The sequence below is a fragment of the Mustela nigripes genome, chromosome 1 (assembly GCF_022355385.1).
Source record: "Mustela nigripes isolate SB6536 chromosome 1, MUSNIG.SB6536, whole genome shotgun sequence".
NCBI lineage: Eukaryota > Metazoa > Chordata > Mammalia > Carnivora > Mustelidae > Mustela > Mustela nigripes.
In genome coordinates, this window is record NC_081557.1 from 161,968,818 (window position 1) to 161,990,971 (window position 22,154).

General features: G+C 34.0%; 1 protein-coding gene across 4 annotated transcripts in view; it reads left to right on the plus strand.

Moving 5' to 3' along the window:
* Window positions 1-22,154, plus strand: part of RAP1GDS1 (Rap1 GTPase-GDP dissociation stimulator 1) — a 160,255-nt gene that overhangs the window by 109,601 nt on the left and 28,500 nt on the right. For all 4 annotated transcript variants that reach the window (XM_059376242.1, XM_059376243.1, XM_059376252.1 and 1 more), the window contains 5 exons: window positions 2,855-2,983; window positions 12,525-12,650; window positions 19,917-20,060; window positions 20,517-20,648; window positions 21,901-22,035. In XM_059376242.1, the coding sequence (XP_059232225.1) occupies window positions 2,855-2,983; window positions 12,525-12,650; window positions 19,917-20,060; window positions 20,517-20,648; window positions 21,901-22,035 (666 nt within the window). The remainder of the gene's footprint in view (window positions 1-2,854; window positions 2,984-12,524; window positions 12,651-19,916; window positions 20,061-20,516; window positions 20,649-21,900; window positions 22,036-22,154) is intronic.

The following is a 22,154-nucleotide window of genomic DNA, read 5'->3' on the forward strand; positions in this document are numbered from 1 at the left end:
TAAAAAAACTGCTGAGAAGAACAGCATTTATTTTACTGTGAATATGTAGTGGGGAAGAACATGATGACCACCAACAGAATTCAGTGCCACTGACTAGGTTCATAATAAAGCCCCAGCAGTTTCACCCACCACTGTTTCTGCACCATTGTGCGAATATCAATACATTGAAAAAGGCATAGATAATCTTGGTATTTTTATGAAAGTAGTTTTGATTTTGTGATCCTCTGAAAGGGTTTTGGGGACCCCATTTTGAGAACCATGTTCTAGGATGCCTGCTTATCTTGAAATGAAAATTTGTATCAGTCTGTTTAAGTAAAGTTTTTTCCTCATCTGGGCCTTCATTATCCAGGAGAATGACTTGCCTACAATTGGTATGAACAGATTTTAGAGTTATTTGAGTGTAATTTTTGTTTTAGTTAGCCTCACAGGAGTGGATATAAAAGAAAGCACCCAAGTAGTCAAAAATGAGTATGCCCATTGGATGACTATATAATTTTTCTCTTTACTTGTGTGTGGTATGTGTGTTGTATGTGAGTATACAATTAATTTGGCTCCTGGGTAGCTTTAAAACACATTTTGCCAAAGCAAAGTGATTTTCATAAATTAGGGTGATTCACACCTACTGACTGCCATTGGGCTCTGCTTCTTTTTCTCCTGATCTACCACAATTTCAAATATTACTGCTTCAATTTGTATGCCAAAGATTTTATGAAACTATGCAACATTTCCTCTGTTTTTTGTCCCTCATTTCCCTGGAACCAAAATTCGTAATACCTTAAAAGCAGTTCAGTAAAGTGGTAGAGATGCCAAGTTAGGAGAATATGAAGAACATCATCCTCTAAGTGGTATTATTCTCCTGTTGAGTTATCCCCTTCATAAAATTTGTTAGTTCTCTGATGTCCCTGGACTGTTGGATGTTTATACTTGGTACCAACAGTACTGAGGGGGTGTGTGATGCTTACATATATGCAGACATATAGTGGAGTTTGACTCACACTCAATGCATGCGCTAGTGCTCACGCTTACATACCTGAAACTTAATGATTCAGCAGTTCTGCAGTATTTGAAGAGGTAGTCAAAATGAGTAAATAAATAAATGAAAGTTAAAAATACTGCTAAAGAACAAAGATCTGCAAAGGGATCCAATACTAAAGAACTTCACTGGTAAGTAATCGAAATAATTTCTGACTTGGAAAGCTTATTGGTGCATGATCATTATTAATACTGTAACCATAATACAAGTATTCTGCTGATAAAACACATAACACTATACCTTATAACCTAAGTAATTTGCTTATAAGATAATACAGATATTGTGAATCATCACTTGCTGAATTGTATAGTAAGAAGAAATACGTAACATTAAAGGCATAAGAACAAATGATTTAGTTGAATATACTCTTTTATTCTTTCTCTTTTTAGATTTCATAATTCCATTGCAAAATTTGAAATTGTTTTAGACTATTTGAACTCTAAATGTAAACTTCCCTTTTTCCCAGGACTGTTTTCTTGTTTTGGTAATAGGCCCTCCACAATTGAACCAGATAGTATGCGTAATTACCCACTCATCAGTTTTCAGGGTGATAAGCTCTGTTGGCTGTCCCTTCATACTTTACTCTAAAAGCAGGAAAAATTGACTTGAAAGACCAACAGGCATATAATCAACTGGCATGTGAGGCAACTCAACCCGCCTTCTTGTTCTTATCTGATTATCACCCAACCACCTCCTTATCAGTTGGTTAAGAACTGGAAAGAGTGATGAAGAGATTAGTAGGCAGATTGTTAAGGGATGCTTACTCTAAGGAAAATGTGTTTGTAATAAACAGGATTTTTATCTTTAGATTCCCAATAGGTAACTAAAAAAGAATTTGGAAAAAATTGTTAGCTTGAAAATGGCATATAATTTTTAAAAGAAACAGAATTTTGAAAGCATTCTGTATCTTTGGATGAAAATTATTAATAGTTCTAGTGTTTTGCATAGGCATATGAATGTTTATATCTTTCTTAGCTTATTGTAAGAGGCAGAACTTTTGATTTTCATTTGGCTTATTTACCTTCAGCTTTGCTACAGGTATTCTGCCATAATTTGTTTATGAAGAGCTATTGTGGAAATCCCAGGCCTGTTAAGTACTTTAAAACTAATTAGTTTTCTTAGAAAATGAAGACAAGCAGTGATGATAAAGTGTATTGATCTCATTCTCTTCACCTCAAGCCACATTTTCCTTTCTTTACTATGATGCTTGTCACTGTTATTAAATCTTCAAAAAGAAAAATATTTTAAATAACACATTTTTTCCTTATAAAACGACTTTCCTTCCTAGCAGTCATCGAAGAACATTCTGCTACAAATAAAATGATTTTTGTATATTATATATATTTTTCATTCTTTATTATAAAGCAACTTTTAAGGGATTCTAAGATTCTGTCTTCTCTTGGCCTTTGTTAACTGTTTTTTCTCTGCTTTTTGTATACTCTGCTTTCCTACAATACAGTATAATACAAATATTATTTTGTCTAACCTTTTCACATAATGATAAGTGGTAATGTTTAATTATTTATATATTTTTAAAGCTTACTCAACAAAGGTATAAGACCCTGTTTTTTTTTAAATTTATGTTTTGACATATTATTTGAGTTCTGTTCTTTTTTATATTTCTTTTAATCATTGAAAAGATTCAAAACTCAACTCTTGTGAACTAATGTTTTAAGATTTTTCAGACAGTTGTATGGATGGACTTAATCATGTTTTACTATAATTGAAAATGGTATTGATCTTGCAATAGGGAGAATAAGAGGTGCTTTCTTCTTACTAATGTCCGTTTGATACATAAACACTTTTGTTTGTTTTTTACAGATTCCCTTCAAGCTCAGCTTATCAATATGGGTGTTATACCTACCTTAGTGAAATTATTGGGCATCCATTGCCAAAATGCAGCTCTTACAGAAATGTGTCTTGTTGCATTTGGCAACTTAGCGGAACTTGGTAAGTCCTAGTCATGAACCACAAATGTAATTAACTTTATTAATGTACTTATAATAAGTTTTCCTCTAGATGTTAACAACCTGGAGATCCATTTAGATTATATTATTTTTTGAAGCAATGCCAGTACTTGCTTCATTGTTTAAAAAAAAAGTAGGTCCAATTATATCTTAGATTATATTGTTTATAATTGGAGGTCCTTTGCTTCCCTCATTGTTTTATTTATCAAGGTTTGAAGTTTCCATTTGTATATTATTTAATAGAGTTGAATATTTAAAATGATTTCCACTTGACTTTAGTAATTTTACATGAGAGTTGGTCTTGAAATCAAGTATTGTTTTTCCAGGACAAAAATAAGTATTGTTAATTTATTGCATTTTATATAAATTGTTTATCAGGTAAAAAGGAACCTAACAGACTAAGGGTTCTCCCACTTTTAGAAAATCCCTAAAAATGATAGAGGACTTTTTCATAATATATTTGTAGCAGCATTAGAAAAAAATATTAGAAATCCTTGAAAATCAGAAGGCAGACAGAAACAGACCAATACTGGAAACACAGCCCGGTCACAACAGAGAAGAGGACTGATGCCACCAGCATCCTTGTCTCTTTTTTCTCTGTTTTGTTTTTCTCTGTATCATTAATAGTACTCTCTTCTTTCTGACCTTCCTTCCTGTGATTCTTATAAAGTTAGAATGCCTGGTCTGAATCTACCCCACAACCATGTTCATAATAAATTTTGTATAATGGAGACAGTGAAACCAAATGATGTTTCGTCATAACTAAATATAATAGCTAAAACAAACAAATTAATTCTGTTAATTATACCCACTTTATAAATAAAAAATAAATAAAAGCACCAGGACTCTGACCTGGTATATCAAGTTCTGACCTAAATATCAAGTTCCATACATTTGTATTACACGCTTCTGAATATGACATATTAGTATATGCTAAAGTTATTTTTAGTCAAATTTATTAATAAAAATGTTAAACAAATTTTTGCGGTTTTGCTCACAAAAAATACAAAGGCAAAATATAGAATAAGTATAATCTATTACAGAATTGGGGACAAAAAAAGGAAGTGTACTTCTGTCTTTTTGTTTGCTTTGAGTCCTAGTTTTTTTTTGTTTTCTTTGAGTCCTAGTTTATAGGACTTCCTTTTTATTTGGCTCCAAAATCTTTTATAATGAAAATTCCTGCTTAATATATTAGGATTTAGTGTATAGAAGTGTTAGAATAAAAACTTGTATTTAATTTCACTTCTTTCTAGAAACTAAAACTACAGTAAAGGGATACTTTTATAAAGACTTAAATCCACAAGGAGAGGGGAAGAGAAAAAAGGGAGAGGAGATGACACAAAAGTATTTTAGGACCTGGGAAGAAAGACAAACAATAAATAATTTAGCAAAACTTTTGATGTATAGTTCCTAGATTAAAAAGCCAAGAAGTAACCAATTTGTTCTTTGGAATCTTCAGAAGGATCAGAATTTGGTGTTATTAAAATAGCATTCCCTTTCCTTACTTTACTTCTTTTTTATTTTATTTTACCCAAAATATGTTTATTGAGATAGTTTCCCACGCATCTGATTCAGGGTGCTTTAGTGCTCCTTTGCATCTTTCTTTTTTTAAAAAAAATATTTTATTTATTTATTTGACAGACAAAGATCTCAGGTAGGTGGAGAGGCAGGCAGAGAGAGAGGAGCAAGCAGGCTCTCGAGCAGAGAGCCCAGTGCAGGGCTCGATCCCAGGACCCTGGGGTCATGACCTGAGCCAAAGGCAGAGGCTTTCACCCACTGAGCTATGCAGGTGCCCCTCGCATCTTTCTTTAAAACTTGCTTTTCCTGCTATAGGCTGGCAGAGGACAGTGGAGGCCCCAACCCACAAAACTACCCCTTGCACATGGCCAAAGATGTGATTTTATAGCATCCTGGGCCCTTGACATCCATGAAGTAGGGGTTGAGGCTCTGCATAAAACATTTCTTGTGCTTCCCCTTCTCCTCTTCCAGGACAAGTGGAAGAGGTCCTTCGTAAGGGGCGTGTTCTCATGGGGTGTTCACTACTACCAGAAAGCCCCTTTCCACACTTCATAGTAACTACCCCTTCCCATGTAAACAAAGGTTGTATATATTCTTTAGAAAGGCTGCAAACAGAAAACTTATAGTCTGGGGACATCAGACTAACTTGAAGTAACAGGTACCAGAGTACCATTCCAAAAATAGTTTAAGTGAAAATACTGAGAACCCCAATGTTATTATCCCATTTGTTCTGTAGAACGTCAAGATATTTATACAAAAAGGCCATTGGACTGCCCTTACAGATAATCTTGTAGTTCAGAAGACTGCTTATGCTCATAGCTCCTAATTGGTTTTTAAATCCCAATTTCTTCTTCTTTTTTTTTTTAATCATGATGAATATACTCTAATCCTCCTTCCCCTATTTCCCACATCCCCCAACCCACCTCCCCTCTGATAACCATTAGCTTGTTCTCTATAGTTAAGAGTCTGTTTCTTGGTTTGTCTCTCTTTTTTCTTTTTTTCCCTGTTCCTTGGTTTTGTTTCTTAAATTCCACATATGAGTGAGATTGTGTGGCATTTGACTTTCTCTGACTGACTGACTGCATTTAGCATAATACTCTCTAATTCCATCCATATCATTGCAAAGACAACAAGGCAAGATTTCATTCCCTTTTATGACTGAATAATATTCTGTTGTAAATATATACCATTTGCTCTTTATCCATTCATCTATTGATAGAAACTTGGGCTTTTTCCCTAGTTTGGCTATTATAAATAAGGCTGCAGTAAACATAGGGGTGAATGTATCCTTCTGAGTTAGTGTTTCTGTGTTTTGGGGGTAAATACCCAGTAGTGTGATTCCTGAATTGTAGGGTAGTTCTGTGTTTAATTTTTTTGAGGAAGCTCCATACTGGTTTTCACAATGGTTGCACCAATTTGCATTCCCACAAATAATGCAAGAGTGTTCCCCTTTCTCTGTATCCTCACCAATACTTCTTGTGTTTTCAATTTTAGCCTTTCTGATAGGTGTAAGGCAGTATCTTATTATAGTTTTGATTTGCATTTCTTGAGCATCTTATTATGTGTCTGTTAGCCATCTGTATGTCTTTTTTGGAGAAATACGTGTTTGGGTCTTCTTCCAATTTTTAATTGGATTATTTGTCTTGAGTATTACGTTGTATTGTTCTTTTTATATTATAGATACTAACCCTACATTGGATATTATTTCCTCCTTTGTCAAAGATCAATTGACCATATAATTGTGGGTTTATTTCTGGGTTTTCTGTTCTATTCCATTGATCTGTGTGTCTGTTTTTATGCTAGTACCATACTGTTTTAAATATTACCGCTTTGCAATATAACTTGAAGTCTGAGATTTTGATACCTCTAGTTTTTATTTTTCAAGATTGCTTTGGCTATTCAAGGTCTTCTGTGATTCCATAAAAATTTTAAGATTGTTCTAGTTCCATGAAAAAATACTTTTGATGTTTTGATAGGGATTGCATTAAACCTGTAGGTTGCTTTGGGTAATATAGACATTTTAACAGTATTTGTTTTTCTAACCCATGAGCATGGAATGTTTTTCCATTTCTTGAATTGTCTGGAATTTCTTTCATCAGTGTTTTATAGTTTTCAGGATACGGGTCCTTCACCTCTTTAATTAAGTTTATGCCTAGATATTCTATTTTTGATAATCATAAATGGGATTATTTTCTTGATTTTACTTTCTCCTGCTTCATTATTAGCGTATAGTAATACAACAGATTTCTGTACATTGATCTTGTATTCTCCTACTTTACTGAATTCATTTATCAGTTCTAGTAGTTTTTTGGTGGAGTCTTTAGGGATTTCTGTGTATAATATAATGTCATCTGCAAATACTAAGAGTTTTATGTCTTCCTTACCAATTTGGTTGCCTTTTATTGTTTTATGCTGTCTAATTGCTGTGGCTAGGACTTCCAGTACTGTGTTGAGTAGAAAGAAGTCTCAAGAGTGGTACCCTTGACTTTTTCCTGACCTTAGGAGAAAAGCTTTCAGTTTTGCAACCATTGAGTATAGTGTTGGCTGTGGGTGTTTCATATAAGGCCTTTATTATGTTGAGATAGATTCCTTCTAGAGCTACTTTGTTGAGGGTTTTTAAAATGATTGGATGTCTTTCTTTGTCAAATGCTTTTTCTGCTTCTATTAAAGTGATATGGTTTTTATCCTTTTATTAATGTGATGTATCACATTGATTGTTTTGAAAATATTGAACCACAGTTGCATCCCAGGAAAAACTCATTTGATTCTGGTGTATGAGTTTTTTAATGTATTGTTGAATTCAGTTTGTTAATATTTTGTTGATGATTTTGCATCTATATTCATGAGAAATATTAACCTGTAGTTTTCTTTTCTTGTAGTGTCTTTATCTAGTTTTGGTATCAGGGTGATTGAATTTGGAAGATTTGCTTCCTCTTGTATTTTTTTGAATAGTTTGAGAAGAGTGGATATTAACTCTTCTTTAAATGTTTGGTGGAAATCAACTGTGGAACCCTCTGATCCTGGACTTTTGTTTCTTGGAAATTTTTTGATTGCTGATTTAATTTCATTGCTGGTACTTGGTCTGTCCAAATCATCTCTTTCTTCCTCCTTTGTTTTGTAGGTTATTTATTTCTAGGAATTTACCCATTTGTCCTATGTTGTACAATTTGTTAGTATTTGGGCCCTCTTTTTTTTTTTTAAATGAGTCTTCCTAGAGGTTTGTCAATTAGATTGATCTTTTCAAAGAACTACCTCCTGGTTTCATCTATCAGTTTATTGTTTTTTGGTTTCTATATCATTTCCTTCTGCTCTAGTCTTTATTACTTCCTTCCTTTTGTTGAGTTTGGCTTTTGTTTGTTTTTCTTTTTCTAGCTCCTTTAGGTGTAAGGTTAGGGTTTTTGTTTGAGATTTTTTTTTTTTTTTCTTCTTGAGGTAGGCTGTATTGCTGTAAACTTCCTTCTTAGAACCACTTTTGCTGTATCCCAACAACTTGGGACCATTGTGTTTTCATTCTCATTTTTTTTTTCATGTAATTTTTAATTTCTTCTTTGATTTTTGGTAGACCCATTCATTATTTACTAGGATGTTATTTAACCTCTATGTATTTGTGCTCTTTCCAGATTTCTTCTTATGATTGAATTCTAATTTCATAAGATTGTGGTCAGAAAAGATGCATGGTGGGGCATCAGGTTAAGGATCTGCCTTCAACTCAGGTCATGATCTCAGAGTCCTGGGATCCATGTCGGGCTCCCTACTCAGCAGGGAGTCTGCTGCTCCCTCTCCTTCTGCCCCCTGCCCCCATCCCCCCGCTCATGCTCACTCTCCCTCTCTCTTTCTCTCAAATAAATAAATAAAATCCTTTTTTAAAAAAGAGAGAGAGAGAGACATGCATCGTATGACCTCTTTTTTTTTTTTTAATTTACTGGGACTTGTTTTGTGGCCTAATATGTGATCTGTTCTGGAAAATGTTCCATGTTGAATGTAGATGCCGAAGTGTTCTGAATTTGCCTATTAAATCCAGTGTGTTATTCAAAGCCATTCCCTCCTTGTTGATTTTGTGTTTGGATGGTCTGTCCATTGATGTAAGTGAGATATTAAAGTCCCTTGCTGTTATTTTATTACCGTTGATTTGTTATGAACTGTTTTATGTATTTGAGTACTTCCATGTTGGGTGCATAAATATTTATAGTTGTTATTTCCTCTTATTAGATTGCCCCCTTTCTTATATAGTATCCTTGTCTTTTGTCACAGTCTTTGTTGTAAAGTCTATTTTGTTTTCTTTTGGAATCCATTGCATGAAAAATGTTTCACCATCCCCTCACTTTCAATCTGCAGGTGTGTTTTGGTCTGAAATGAGTCTCTTGTAAGCAGTACATGGATGGGTCTTGTTTTTTTATCCATTCCTTTACCCTATGTCCTTTCATTGGAGCATTAAGTCCATTTACATTCAAAGTAATTATTGATAGATACGTATTTATTGCCATTTTGTTACCCTTTTGTGGTTGTTGCTTTAGATTCTCTCCGGTCCTTTCTTTTTTTCTCTTTCATAGTTTGTTGGCTTTTTTTTAGTGCTATACTTGGATTCCTTTGTTGTTGGTTTTTTTTTTTTTTTTCATATCTATTATTGGTATTTGATTTGTGGTTACCATTAGGTTTGTGTATAATGTCTTCTGTGTATAGCAGTCTATATAAGTTTGATGGTTATGTAAGTTTGAGTCCATTCTTTTACTTCTCCCCCCCCACACACAATTTTAGTATATGGTATCATACTTGAATCCTTTTGTTTTATGAATCCCTCGACTGATTTTTACAGAAATATTTTTTATTGATTTTGTGCTTTTTACTTCCCATATTCTCACTTGTGGTCTTTTGTTTTTCACCCAACGAGTCTCTCTTAATATTGTTTGTAAGGCTGGATTAGTGGTCATGTACTCTTTGAGAAAATTTTTATCTCTCTATTCTGAATGATACCCTTGTTAAGAGTATTCCTGGCGGGCGCCTGGGTGGCTCAGTGGTTAAGCTGCTGCCTTCAGCTCAGGTCATGATCTCAGGGTCCTGGGATCGAGTCCCGCATCGGGCTCTCTGCTCAGCAGGGAGCCTGCTTCCTCCTCTCTCTCTCTCTGCCTGCCTCTCTGCCTACTTGTGATTTCTCTCTGTCAAATAAATAAATAAATCTTTAAAAAAAAAAAAAAAAAAAAAGAGTATTCCTGGCTACAGATTTTCCCCTTACAGTACTTTGTATGTATTATGTCACTCCCTTCTGGCATATGAAGTTTCTGCTGAAAAATCCACTTGTATGTAACTATCTTCTTTTCACGTGCTGCTTTAAAATTTTTTTCCTTATACTGCCTTTTGCCATTTTTATTATTAATGTCTTGGTGTGAACTTCTTTGGGTTGAATTTTTCAGCTGATCTCTGTGCCTCCTTGATCTGGATATCTCATTTCCTTCCCCAAATGAGGGAAGTTTTCAGCTATTATTTCTTCAGAAACATTTTCTGTGCCCTTATCTCTCATTTTTCTGAGTTCCTTATCAAAAAGTTGCATACAAAATACTATGAATATGTAGATATTAGATGTCTCAAAACACTGGCAACCAGAAGAAGATAAAGTACTGCCTTCAAAAATTGGAGAGAAAATGATTTCCAATGTAGAATTCTATACCCAAACTGTCAAACAAGTGTGAAGTTATAATAAAGACATTAGCAAACATGAGCATTTCAGAAAATTACTGTCCTACATACCTTTCCTCTGGAAGCCACTGTGAGATGTGTTCCACCAAAGCAAGGAGTTTAAATTAAGAAAGAAGACTACATAGCAATCAGAAGACAAGAGATCCAACAGGAAAAGAGGAATTCCTATTAGGATAGTGACTCAAGGGCCCCAAATGGCCTATTTTCAAAGAGCACCTAGTCCAGATTGGAACAAATTAGAGGCTGCTAGAGTTGGGGTTGGGGTAATTCTTGGAGGAGATGAAATTGAATGATTACCTAAAGTGAGCTTCTTAAGAGAAGATTAGTTGATCAACAGTTTGGAGTTTGGAGCTGAATTAATGATAAGTACATAGAAAACTAAGCAAATGAAAAAAAAATAATCCCAAAGGAACAAAAAATAATTCGTAGCTAATACACATCGTCCTTGCCCTCAAGGAGCTTATGGCTTAGTGGGTGAGATGGGAAAATTTTAAATTTATAAACAATCATATAATTATAAATTGTGATAATTGCTAGTATGAGAAAATAATGGAATGAGGTGAGAGACTAATTTAAATTAGAGGCACAAACTCTAGGTGGGATAAAGCATTTTCAGACAGTGAGGATTTTAAAATATTTGTCTCCTGTATATAGTATTATAAGAAGTGTATTTGGAAGCTGCTGGAGGATGCTTATACCAAATTGAAACAAGTGAAGGCAAAAGGATATAGATAATAGAGTACCTAATACTGGAAGGAAAAGACAGTATCTATTAAGATAATGATAAAAAAAAAATTCTAGGATATCACCTGTGCCCCCAAACAGAGAGTAATAAATCTAGATTGGATTTGGTCAGAATTCTCTGAAAATTCTGGATAAATTTTTAGGACTTCTGAGGCAGCAAAAGAAATTAAGAAGATAATGGAGAGAAATGGAATGGATTCCATTTGTGTTTTTGGAGGCAGATTGGTAGAGTTTGGTAATTCACTGGAGGTAAAGTTGAATGAGAACAAGTGTGCAATGACTGCTAGGTTTCTACCCGTGTAGATGGATAGATGAACTGTTCATTTAATAACTAAAGGAAGTAAAGGAACTCTGGAAGAAATACAGATTTCAGGTAGTACCAAAAGTCCTAATTTTAGACATTGAGTCTGGATACTAGAGGGGGATATTCACATGGAGATGTCAGGTGGCCAGTTAAATGAGTAGCCTGAAGTATAAAAGAGGGTTAGAGATAGGATTGTATAAGTATCAATATACAGGTACTGTTTTGTTGCTGTGGAAGAGAATTAGATTGTCTGGGATGAGAGGACCAAAAAGATAAGAAAAAAAAAGGATCAAGTCCCAAGGAACTGGAATTTATAGAGGTTTGACAGAAGAGAAGGAGCAGGTGGGCCAAAATTAGTTTGAAGTGGGTTTAAAAGCAAATGCGAGTTCAGAAAGTAGAGACAGTATATGTAGATGCTATCAAGAAACTAGTTTGTGAAACTGAACAGAGATTGGATGGTAGTTGAAGAAAAGTAAAGTAGAAGATGGTTGTTTTTCTTTTTTTTAAAGGTTATTTGAGAGAACATACATGTGTGAGTGGGAGGAGGGGAAGAAGGAGAGAATCTAAAGGCAGTCACCCTGCTGAGCATGGATCTCGTTTCAGGGCGGGGGCAGTGGGGAGGGCGCTCAGTCCCACAACCATGAGATCATGACTGGAGCCAAAACCTAGATTTGGAGTCTCAACCAACAGAACCACCCAGGTGCCCCGAGAAAGCTATTTTTAAGATTGCTTTTTTCTGTGAGAAATATTAGAGCATATTTAAATGCTGATGGTGGGTCTCTGGAGTGAGGAGAGATCAGAAATGCTAAAGAGGTAGGAGAGAATGAGACCCCAAGTACATGTGAAGAATTGACCTTTAATAGTAGGCATGTCAGGACCAGCACAAGAACATACCGTTTTTATGATCTAAATGTAATGATGATAAGTCATCTTTACTTCAGCCATGTAAAATGCAGTCTGTTATGAGCAGTTTTTCTTCTTTGACTAAAAGCCTTGACACTATGAATTTATAACTTAGTAATTTAATTGTTGCTATGGCTACCTATACATTATGCTAGTGAACATTTTTTATAGACTTGAATAAAACTGGGTTGAAATGCTTTCTTTAATGTAAGATGTATCTGATGTATCTGATAGTTCCTGTACTTGAGGAATATTCGTATTTATCAGTAATGGTACAAAATGAGCATGAATTGAAAGTAATAAAAAACAACTTCTGCATTTAATTTTGTGTGTTTACTCTAAGATTACCTCTCCTGTTTTGCAGAGTCAAGTAAAGAACAGTTTGCCAGTACGAACATTGCTGAAGAGCTGGTAAAACTCTTCAAGAAACAAATAGAACATGATAAAAGGGAAATGATTTTTGAAGTTCTTGCTCCATTGGCAGAAAATGGTGAGAAAATAAACGCATCTCTGGATTTTTTTTTTAATCATATATGCTTTTTCCATTTTTCCTAATATTACGTAGTTGCCAGCTATTTAACTCAAAAGTCTTCTTTATTAATGACGTGATGTTTTATTTGGGTATCTATAACTTCAGCTACTTATCTACTCTGTAACTATATCTCCATTTGCCAAAACTACTTTCCAAGTTTCTTTGATTATAAAATCTTGGCAAAAACATGATTCTGTGGCTTACACATTTTTATGCCTATCTGGAAAAGGCACCTAAGGGCTGAACTTCACTTATGAAGCTTTGTAAGGCAAAAGGACAGTGTGGACACTGGTAAACTATTCCCATTTTTGGTAAAAAATCTAAAGGGATACACCATAGGAATAAGAGTGAACCATAGCATCCCATATAAATAATTTTTCAAATAACAATGTCTAGCACATAATCAGTAAGGATGATAATGGAATGAGGTGGTGTAAGATAGTGTAAGCAAGAACCAGCACAAAGAACAGGCAACAACAGCAAATCTCCAATTATTGGAATTATTAGACATTGACTCAACATAGGTGTGCTTACTATATTCAGAGAGCTCAAAGGAACCTCGAAAAAAGTTTAGAAGGAAACTAGAAACTATAAAAAGTGACATAGCAGATTTGAAAAACAATTGGAAATTCCTGAATTGAAAAAAATATAATCCAAAATAAGAACCTAATAGATGGATTTAGATTAAATATAGTCATCTTAGAGAACCAGTGAACTGGAAGACCTATGGGAAGAAAATCCAGAATGAAGTATAAAGAGAGAAAAAATAATCAATATACACAAAAAGAGAATAAGAAATACAAAGGGTACAGTGAGAGGCTCTCAGCTCTCACATATATTTTTTGGGGTTCCAAAAAGTGGTGAGGGAAGCAGAGGCAATATTTTTAAAAATTTTGACAGAATTTGGCAGAAATTACTAATGTAAGATAACAAATGTTCAAAAACCCAAAGGAATCAAAACCTGATAAAAAGAAATCTATATATCAATACAGTATCTGGAAACTAATGACAAAAATCTTAAAAACAGCCAGGAAAAAAACTGATCATCTTAAAAAGGATGACAGTTTGGCTGATTGCTTATCTTTCAGCGCAATAATGAAATCCAGATGACGATGAAACATCTTCCACATGCTGGGGGAAAAAAAGTGCCAACCTAGAATTCTAAACCCCATGAAAACATCCTTCAAAACTAAAGGCAAGGGCGCCTGGGTGGCTCAGTTACTTAAGCGTCTGCCTTCAGCTCAGATCATGATCCCAGGGTCCTAGAATCGAGCCCCTAGTTGAGGCTCCCTGCAGGGAGCCTGCTTCTCCCTCTCCCTTTGCCTACTGCCCGCCCCTGCCCCTCATTTGTGCTCTATTTCTCTCTCTGTCAAATAAATAAATTAAAATTTAAAAAAAAAACACTAAAGGCAAAATTTAAAGATATTTTCAGAGTAAAAACTGAGAAGTTTCACCAACTTTTAAGGTGATTACTAAAATAATTTTTGAAAACAATGTGTAACTGCCAAACTAATGGAAAGATTTATGGAAAGTTTTTTTTAAGCATACCTTCAAAATAACAGAAGAGAGGAGAGAAAAAGGAACATGGAACAGGGGGTACAAATAGGGCATACAAAATATACTAGGTTTAAGTCCTAATTTTTCAGTAATTATATTAAATGCATTTGACCTAAATCCTTCAATTAAGAGACCAATTGTCAAGTGAATTTTTAAAAATCAAGTATGCTTTTTAAAACTTGTTAAATATAAGGAGATTTTAAAGTATTTAAGAGAAATACTCTTAAGGAGTATTTAAAAGTATTTGAGAATAAAAGTATTTAAAAAAATTTAAAAAAATAATCAAATCAAAAAAATAAAAATCACTCAGGAGAGCGTGGGTGGCTGTCAGTTGAGCATCTGGTTCTTGATTTTGGGTCAGGTCATGATCTTGTGTTCTGGGATGAGCCCCACATCAGGCTCCATGCTCAGTGGGGAGTCTGCTGCTCTCCCTCTGATCTCCTTTACTCCCTTCCTTTCCCCGCTTCTACTTCCATGGGCACATACTCTCTCTCTAAAATAAATATATCTTCATAAGTAAATAAACCATTCAAACTTTAAGAAGGCTGAGATAGTTATATTTAATATCAGATTTAAAAAAACTTAAAATTAAAAGACTTAATAGAGGTAGGGTGATAACAGTTCTGATTCACCTGGGAGCTGTAAGTATACGTTACCTCAAAACATAGGAAGCAGAAATACTCAGAATTATGGAGAGAAATAGACAAGTCCATAAATATCATGGGAGTTTTTAATACCTCTTTTTTAGTAACTGATACAACAAGCAGATAAAAAAACAACAAAAAGATTATAGAAAAGATAACATGATTAAGAAAATTGATTTAACAGACATATTGTGGAATACTGCACTCAGCTATGGGGCCCTTTCTTTTCAAGTACACATGAAATATATAATACACGTATAGTCATGAAAAAGTTTTACATTGATGTAGTATTAGGCTGAGTGAAATAAATCAATCAGAGAAAGGTAAATATGGTTTCACTTATATATGGTTCACTTATATGGTTTCACTCATATATGGAATTTAAGAAACAAGAGATAAACTTAGGGGAAAGGAAGGAAAAATAAAATAAGTTGAAATCAGAGAGGGAGACAAACCATAAGAGACTTAACTATAGGAAACAAACAGGGTTGTTGGTGGGGGGATGGGGTAACTGGGTGATGGACATTGAGGATGCTAATGTGACGTAATGAGCACTGGGTGTCATATGCAACTGGTGAATTATTGAACTTTACCTCTGAAACTAATGATATGCTATATGTTTAATTGAATTTTTAAAAGCTAATAAAAAAAGAAAAAAGTTTTAACCTATTTCAAAGGGTTGCAACCTTATGGAGTATGTGTTCTTACTTAAGTGAATTGTCTAATAAAAAGATAACTAGGAAATCCCTTTATATTTAGATACTAAAAAATATATTTCTAGTACCTCGAAGGTCAAAGGAGAATTATGACGGAAATTGGAAATATTTCTTTTTTGAAGATTTTCATTTGAGAGAGAGAGTATATGCACAAGTGCATGCACAAGTGGAAGGAAGAAAGAATCTCAAGTTTGATCTCAGGGCATGATCTCACGACCCAAAAATCATGACCTGCGCTGAAACCAAGAGTCACATGCTCAACCAAATAAGCCACCAAGGCACATTGGAAATTAGAAAATTTTCTAATAATGAAAACAGTACTGTATCTTAAATCTTATGTGATATAGGTGATAAAGCCATACTTAGAGGCAAGAAAATCTAAAGAGCTGAGATTAATAAAATGGAAAATATATAATGCAACATAAGCATATAATCACCAAGGTTGAGTCTGAGAGACTAAATAAAAACTGGTAAATCACTAATAAGATTTGTCAAGAAAAGAAAACTTTATTCTGATGAAACTGTAGTAATTAAAAGACAATGTGGTATTGGTACAACGATGGATGAGAAGACCAGGATACCTAAAAACAGATGGATGCATTAATAAGTACTTATTTTATTAGGAGAAAAGAACAAGTTGTCAGTGCAAAACAGTACAGAAAGAACAGTCTTTTCAATGAACAGTGCTGGGAATATGGGGAAAAAATACAAATGAAGACACTATGTACACCCATATTTCATACTGTATTTAAAAAGTTTAGGTAGATAATTACCTGAATGGGAAAGTAAAAACCAGAAAACATACCTTTAAAATGTAAGATAGAAGAATATTGTTATGGCCTTGGAGTTATAAAGAATTTTCTTAGGCCACAGAAATCTCTGGCTATAAAGGAAAAGATAGATAAATTTGGCTAAAACTTCTAGTGAAAATCAAAGACACCAAAAGCACCATTAAGAGTGAAAAGCACCACAGTGTGTGAGAAGATATCTACAACACACATAATCAATACAATGTGTACAACTTATAAAAACTCCCACAGATCATTAAGAAAAAGGTAGAAAGCCAGAGGGAAAACATAAAAGATTTAAATAGGCACTTGACAAAAGATAAAGTCCAAATGGCTAATAAACACATGAAAATATGCTTAACTCATTAGTAATGGGGATGCAGAATGGAACACTACATACCCATTGGAAAGTCTAATAATGTTGATGAGGGTGTGGAGTGGTGGGAACTCAGTAAGTGCTGGTGGGTGTGTAAATTGGTACAATTTGGAAAACAAGTTCAAGATTGTATTCTGTGTGATTGAGCAATTTTGCTCTTAGAATATAGCCAGAAACATGTACATGTCTACCAGGAACCACTACAGAAATGTTCTTAGCTTTATCTATAACAAAGGAAAAATTAGAAACAACTCCTGTCCATTAACAACAGAATAATGAATGGTAGACTCATATAGTGGAAAAAATTATACTTAGGAAAAGAAATGAAGACAACTTTAACAGTAGTTAGATGAATCTTAAAAACATTGATAGAGGGTGCCTGGGTGGCTCAGTGGGTTGGGCCGCTGCCTTCGGCTCAGGTCATGATCTCAGGGTCCTGAGATCGAGTCCCGCATTGGGCTCTCTGCTCAGCAGGGAGCCTGCTTCCTCCTCTCTCTCTCTCTGCCTGCCTCTCTGCCTACTTGTGATCTCTCTCTGTCAAATAAATAAAAATAAAAAAATCTTTAAAAAAAAAATTGATAGAAAAAAGCCAACACTACACTACAGGACACCTGGGTGGCTCAGTCAGTTGAGCAGGGGCCTTCAGCTCTGATCATGATCCCAGGGTCCTGGGATTGAGCCCTGCATTGGGATCCCTGCTCAGTGGAGAGCCTGCTTCTCCCTCTCCTTCTGCCTACTGCTCTACCTACTTGTGTTCTCTATGTCTTTCAAATAAATAAATAAAATCTTAAAAAAAAAAAAAGAAAAGCCAACACTAAAAATATGTATTGTAAGGTTCCATTTATATAATAATTCAAAAAAGGTAAAATTAAACTGTAGTTTTCAGGAATGCTTATTTATTTAGTGAAATAGTAAGGAAAATTATGAGTGTGTTTACCATAAAAATCAAGGTAGTGATTTGAGAGGAGTGGAGAGAGTAAGTAATACATGATGGGAAATGGGAATGAACAGAGGGGCTCCCAGGGATGCTGGCAATGAATTTCTTGATCTTGGTGGAAGTTACATGGTTATTTGCTTCATAGTAATTGATTAAACTAATACGTATATTATGTACTTTATTCCTTTTGTGGCATTTTTTTTCACCATTTAGAAAAGATTTTAAAGTATATGTAAGTACATAGGTGTTTATGTATTTATATATATGATACACCTGTATGTATACTTACCTATATATGCAAATGGTGGCTATAAAAATAGATGTCCTTGGGCAGAATTGTGTTGATAAATGTGTGCTGAGCTATCTGCTTTGGCAGACTGCTTTGCTGATCCTCCTTAGTAAGGCTACTTAAAGCCTCCCACATATATACGTGATTACAGTCAAACTGTGAGAGAGCTGTAAACTTTAATCTTGACACATTTTAAATTTTCTAAATGCTTTAGATCTTATTAAAGAACAAAGAATAAAACTTGTTTCTCATCTCATTTGGTGGTTTGGCCAAATGAAATTTTTATTGTGACCTTCAGTCAGTTTTATACCAGAGAATTACCTGTAACCTTTCTTGCAATATGTCAAAATAACAGGGTTTTTCTTATATCTGTTTCCTCCTTTACCACCTTCACTTCTGTTTTATAATTGTGCAGTGAATTGAATGATACCTTTGAAAGCTTATTTCTGGACTATCCTTAGTATTCATCTTTGGTTCATCTTTAGTTTTCCTTGTATGCAAAGAATTAAAATTGGGATTTGTATAATTCAGGGTTTTTAGAATTTTAAGGCTTTTTCTCATTACTTTCAATTCTAGTCACCACACATTTCTAGCCCTAGCATTCTGTAACCAAGGAAACGCCCTACTTTCAGCATGGCACAGTGCAAGTGTACCTTAAAAAAAAAAAAATCCGGGTTGAATATTCTGTGTATTCTTAGATAATATTCTAAAGATTCTCAGTGGTCCTAGTGTTGGGAGTGGGGGGAACCTAAATTTTTATATCTTAATATTGACTAAAAGAAAACGTCATTTATAAAAAGGTCTTTGATTCTCCCAAATAACAACCTAAAGCTGCCATTGCTATAGATGTGTACATATACAGCTTAGGGAAACCAATGACTAAAATAAAATCCAACTGAAAAACAAGACTTTAATTATTCTATAGAGCAAATGTTTCTAAGGTCTTTCAGTAATTGTCTACATTTATCTTAAGTGCTATATAAAAGACCCAAAGCATTTAGGTAAGCGAGTTTAGGTTAAAATACAAACTGAAAGAGGTGTAGTACATACTGTAATGGGGGAGACAGATATGGATAGAATATAAAATCTGCGCTGAAATAAGCTCTGTAATAAAAAATATGTAAGTTATGAGGGGTGCAAACGATCTGATATGAGTAGGGCTTGCTCTGAAGAGAATTTCTAACAATATAATTGGGATGTAAATTTTGCTGTTAAATACCTTCACATTGCTGGTTATCCATCAGAAAGTTCAAAAGTTATTTTTTTCTTTCATCTTTTAATATGGAAAATTTAAAACCCATGCTGATGTAAAGAAAATATAGTATAATGAACCACCATGTATCCATTACTCGGGAAAACTTTAAATTAATGAAAATCTGAAGCCCTTTTAAAAAACATGGGTTTTGAAATTCAGAAATTTGTAGATTTATTAACTGCCTTGGAAAAAATCACATTTATACAAATATGAATCCAAATATACTTAGGTATAGTTTGAAATTTACTAATAGCTCTTTACCTTTCAGTAACTTTCTATTCAAATGCCATTAGTGGATAATACTTTAATTCTGTATAATAGGTGTATGTGTTTTATTTTAAATGGTGTGGGTGTTGTATAGTATTTTAAACATGAGCATGATATCTAGAATAGATGCATGATATCTAAAATAGATATCTATTTAACAGTGGAGTGCTATTACTTTGCTTCAAAGCTGAGAATCAGTTGTTTAGGTGCTGCCAGACATTGTAAAAAAAAATGAAATAGAAGTATATAAGGTGTACTTTGTTTTGAAACTTAAATCTTTGAAAGTGTATTATCTAAATCATGCATTTTCTTTATTATAATTCTTTATAATGTATTGCTTATAACAACTTTTATTTCATCTCAAATTTTGGTTATTTTGCTCACATATTCTTTAGATGCTATTAAGTTACAGCTGGTTGAAGCAGGCCTGGTAGAATGTCTACTAGAGATTGTTCAGCAGAAAGTGGACAGTGACAAAGAGGATGATATTGCTGAGCTCAAAACTGCTTCAGATCTAATGGTTTTACTACTTCTTGGAGGTGAGTTATAATTTAAGACAGTCGAAGAACATGATTGTCATATTTATAAAAATGTATTGTCTCTTTCATGAACACTATATATCTTAGGCATTTTCTCATTTTCCTGCCTCATACAATCCTGTTGATGAACCTTAAATGCATCATGGAGAGAACTAGAGATAATGAACCTGGGAAAAAGGAGTCTTTGTTATCTTCGTTATCTTAGAGAGCTGTCATAGGAGAGCTGTTGCACCAAAAAGGCTGAAAGTTAGGAGTTTATTTGGAACTTAAACTAGAAAAATCCTCAGCTCTTTTTCCAATCTCTACTAAAAGCTTATTAAAAAAAGAGCATTACTTTTCCTTCTGTGAATTATCATTTGTGAAGTATATAGTTATCCAGTAGGATGGTCATATAGGAATATGGATTTGTTATTCTTAATTCTTTTCCTCTTATCTGTTTGTTTCTTTTACCTCTAGATGAATCCATGCAGAAATTATTTGAAGGAGGAAAAGGTAATGTGTTTCAAAGGGTATTGTCCTGGATTCCATCAAATAACCACCAGCTACAGCTTGCTGGAGCATTGGCAATTGCAAATTTTGCCAGAAATGGTAAGCATGTTATTTTGTCCTTTATAAACTGGATGTTCTATATATATATTTTTTTTAAATTTTTCTTTGCCATTACATGTAGTAAAACTGGAACAGTTCAGAAGTATATGTGGTGTACCACTACCTTAATTTTTAGATAGATGAAATTATTTTCTTTTCTTTTCTTTTCTTTTTTCAAGTAACCTTTGCTTCCCAGCATGGGGCTTGAACTCCCTACCCCGAGATCAAGATTCTCATGCTCTACTGACTGAACCAGCTAGGCCTCCCCTACTTAGCGATTTTTCTAACAAATTATATTTTTTGTGCAATTTAACTAAGTTCTGGTAGTTTCAAGGTCATGAACAGTGATCATGAAATCCTTCTTTGGGTTCTCTGCACTTCAAAGATCATTAAATTTGGGTTTCATTCTAATATGCATCTTATCTGAGAGGATATGCTCTCTTGCCTGGTGGTTGATTTAATAATCTGAGTATTCTTTGTAGGGTTATTGTGCCTTAATTTATACTTTTGTGCCTCTAAAACTTAAGTGTCAGTAATCCTCTGGTTTAGGGTAGAATCTGGTTTAATAATATCTCCAAGGAACTAGATCTTCATTTTCATTTCTAAAGTCTGGAACTCCTGCTCTTTAGTCTAGAAACTCATTCTTAGACTGTGACTAGGAAATATGGGCTTACTTTTTATTTTTAGTTTGATTTTATTCCACTTTTAGCTGTGTAACTGTATAATGAATGTCATATTCCATTTTATTTTTGAGGATGATCATTCAGTCCTTATGATGTAATTAATAATTAATAATAGTAAAATATGGGTAACTTGCAGCTAAACGTGGAATAAACAGTGGTTCATTATAATATTCTCTCTGCTTTGTACATGTTTCAAAAATTTGGACATTGAAAAATAATTTAAACATCAGCTGTGACTGCATTCTGTATATTGTTGTACAGTAACATTGGCAGAACTCATGTCCAGTTGACTATAAGTGAAAACTACTGGTAGACATTTTAAGCATATGATTTCTACTTACTCATCTTCTAATATATTATCAGGCTGTATGCTAGAGATTTTTCTTGTCATGACTTCTTACTCAGAAAAGAAAAAAACTCTATGAATTTGATAGGAGAAGCAATTGGAATTCATTTTATTTTCTTGTAGCTCCATTTTCCCTATTGTAGATAATGGATAGGCATCACTACTATAAAATATTTAATTAAATTAATTATAAAGAAGAAATAAATCTTTTTGTTTCATTCAGATGGAAACTGTATCCACATGGTAGACAATGGAATTGTAGAAAAACTTATGGATTTACTGGACAGACATGTAGAAGATGGAAATGTAACTGTACAGCATGCAGCATTAAGTGCCCTCAGGAATCTTGCCATTCCAGGTAGGTCTTAAGAATGGTAGGCAACTGTGTATGAGGTAAGATCCTATTGTTTAAGGAGGTATTTATTTTATGTGATTTGTGTACCTATCGTGACCTGTCTATAAGCAGACATAATTCTT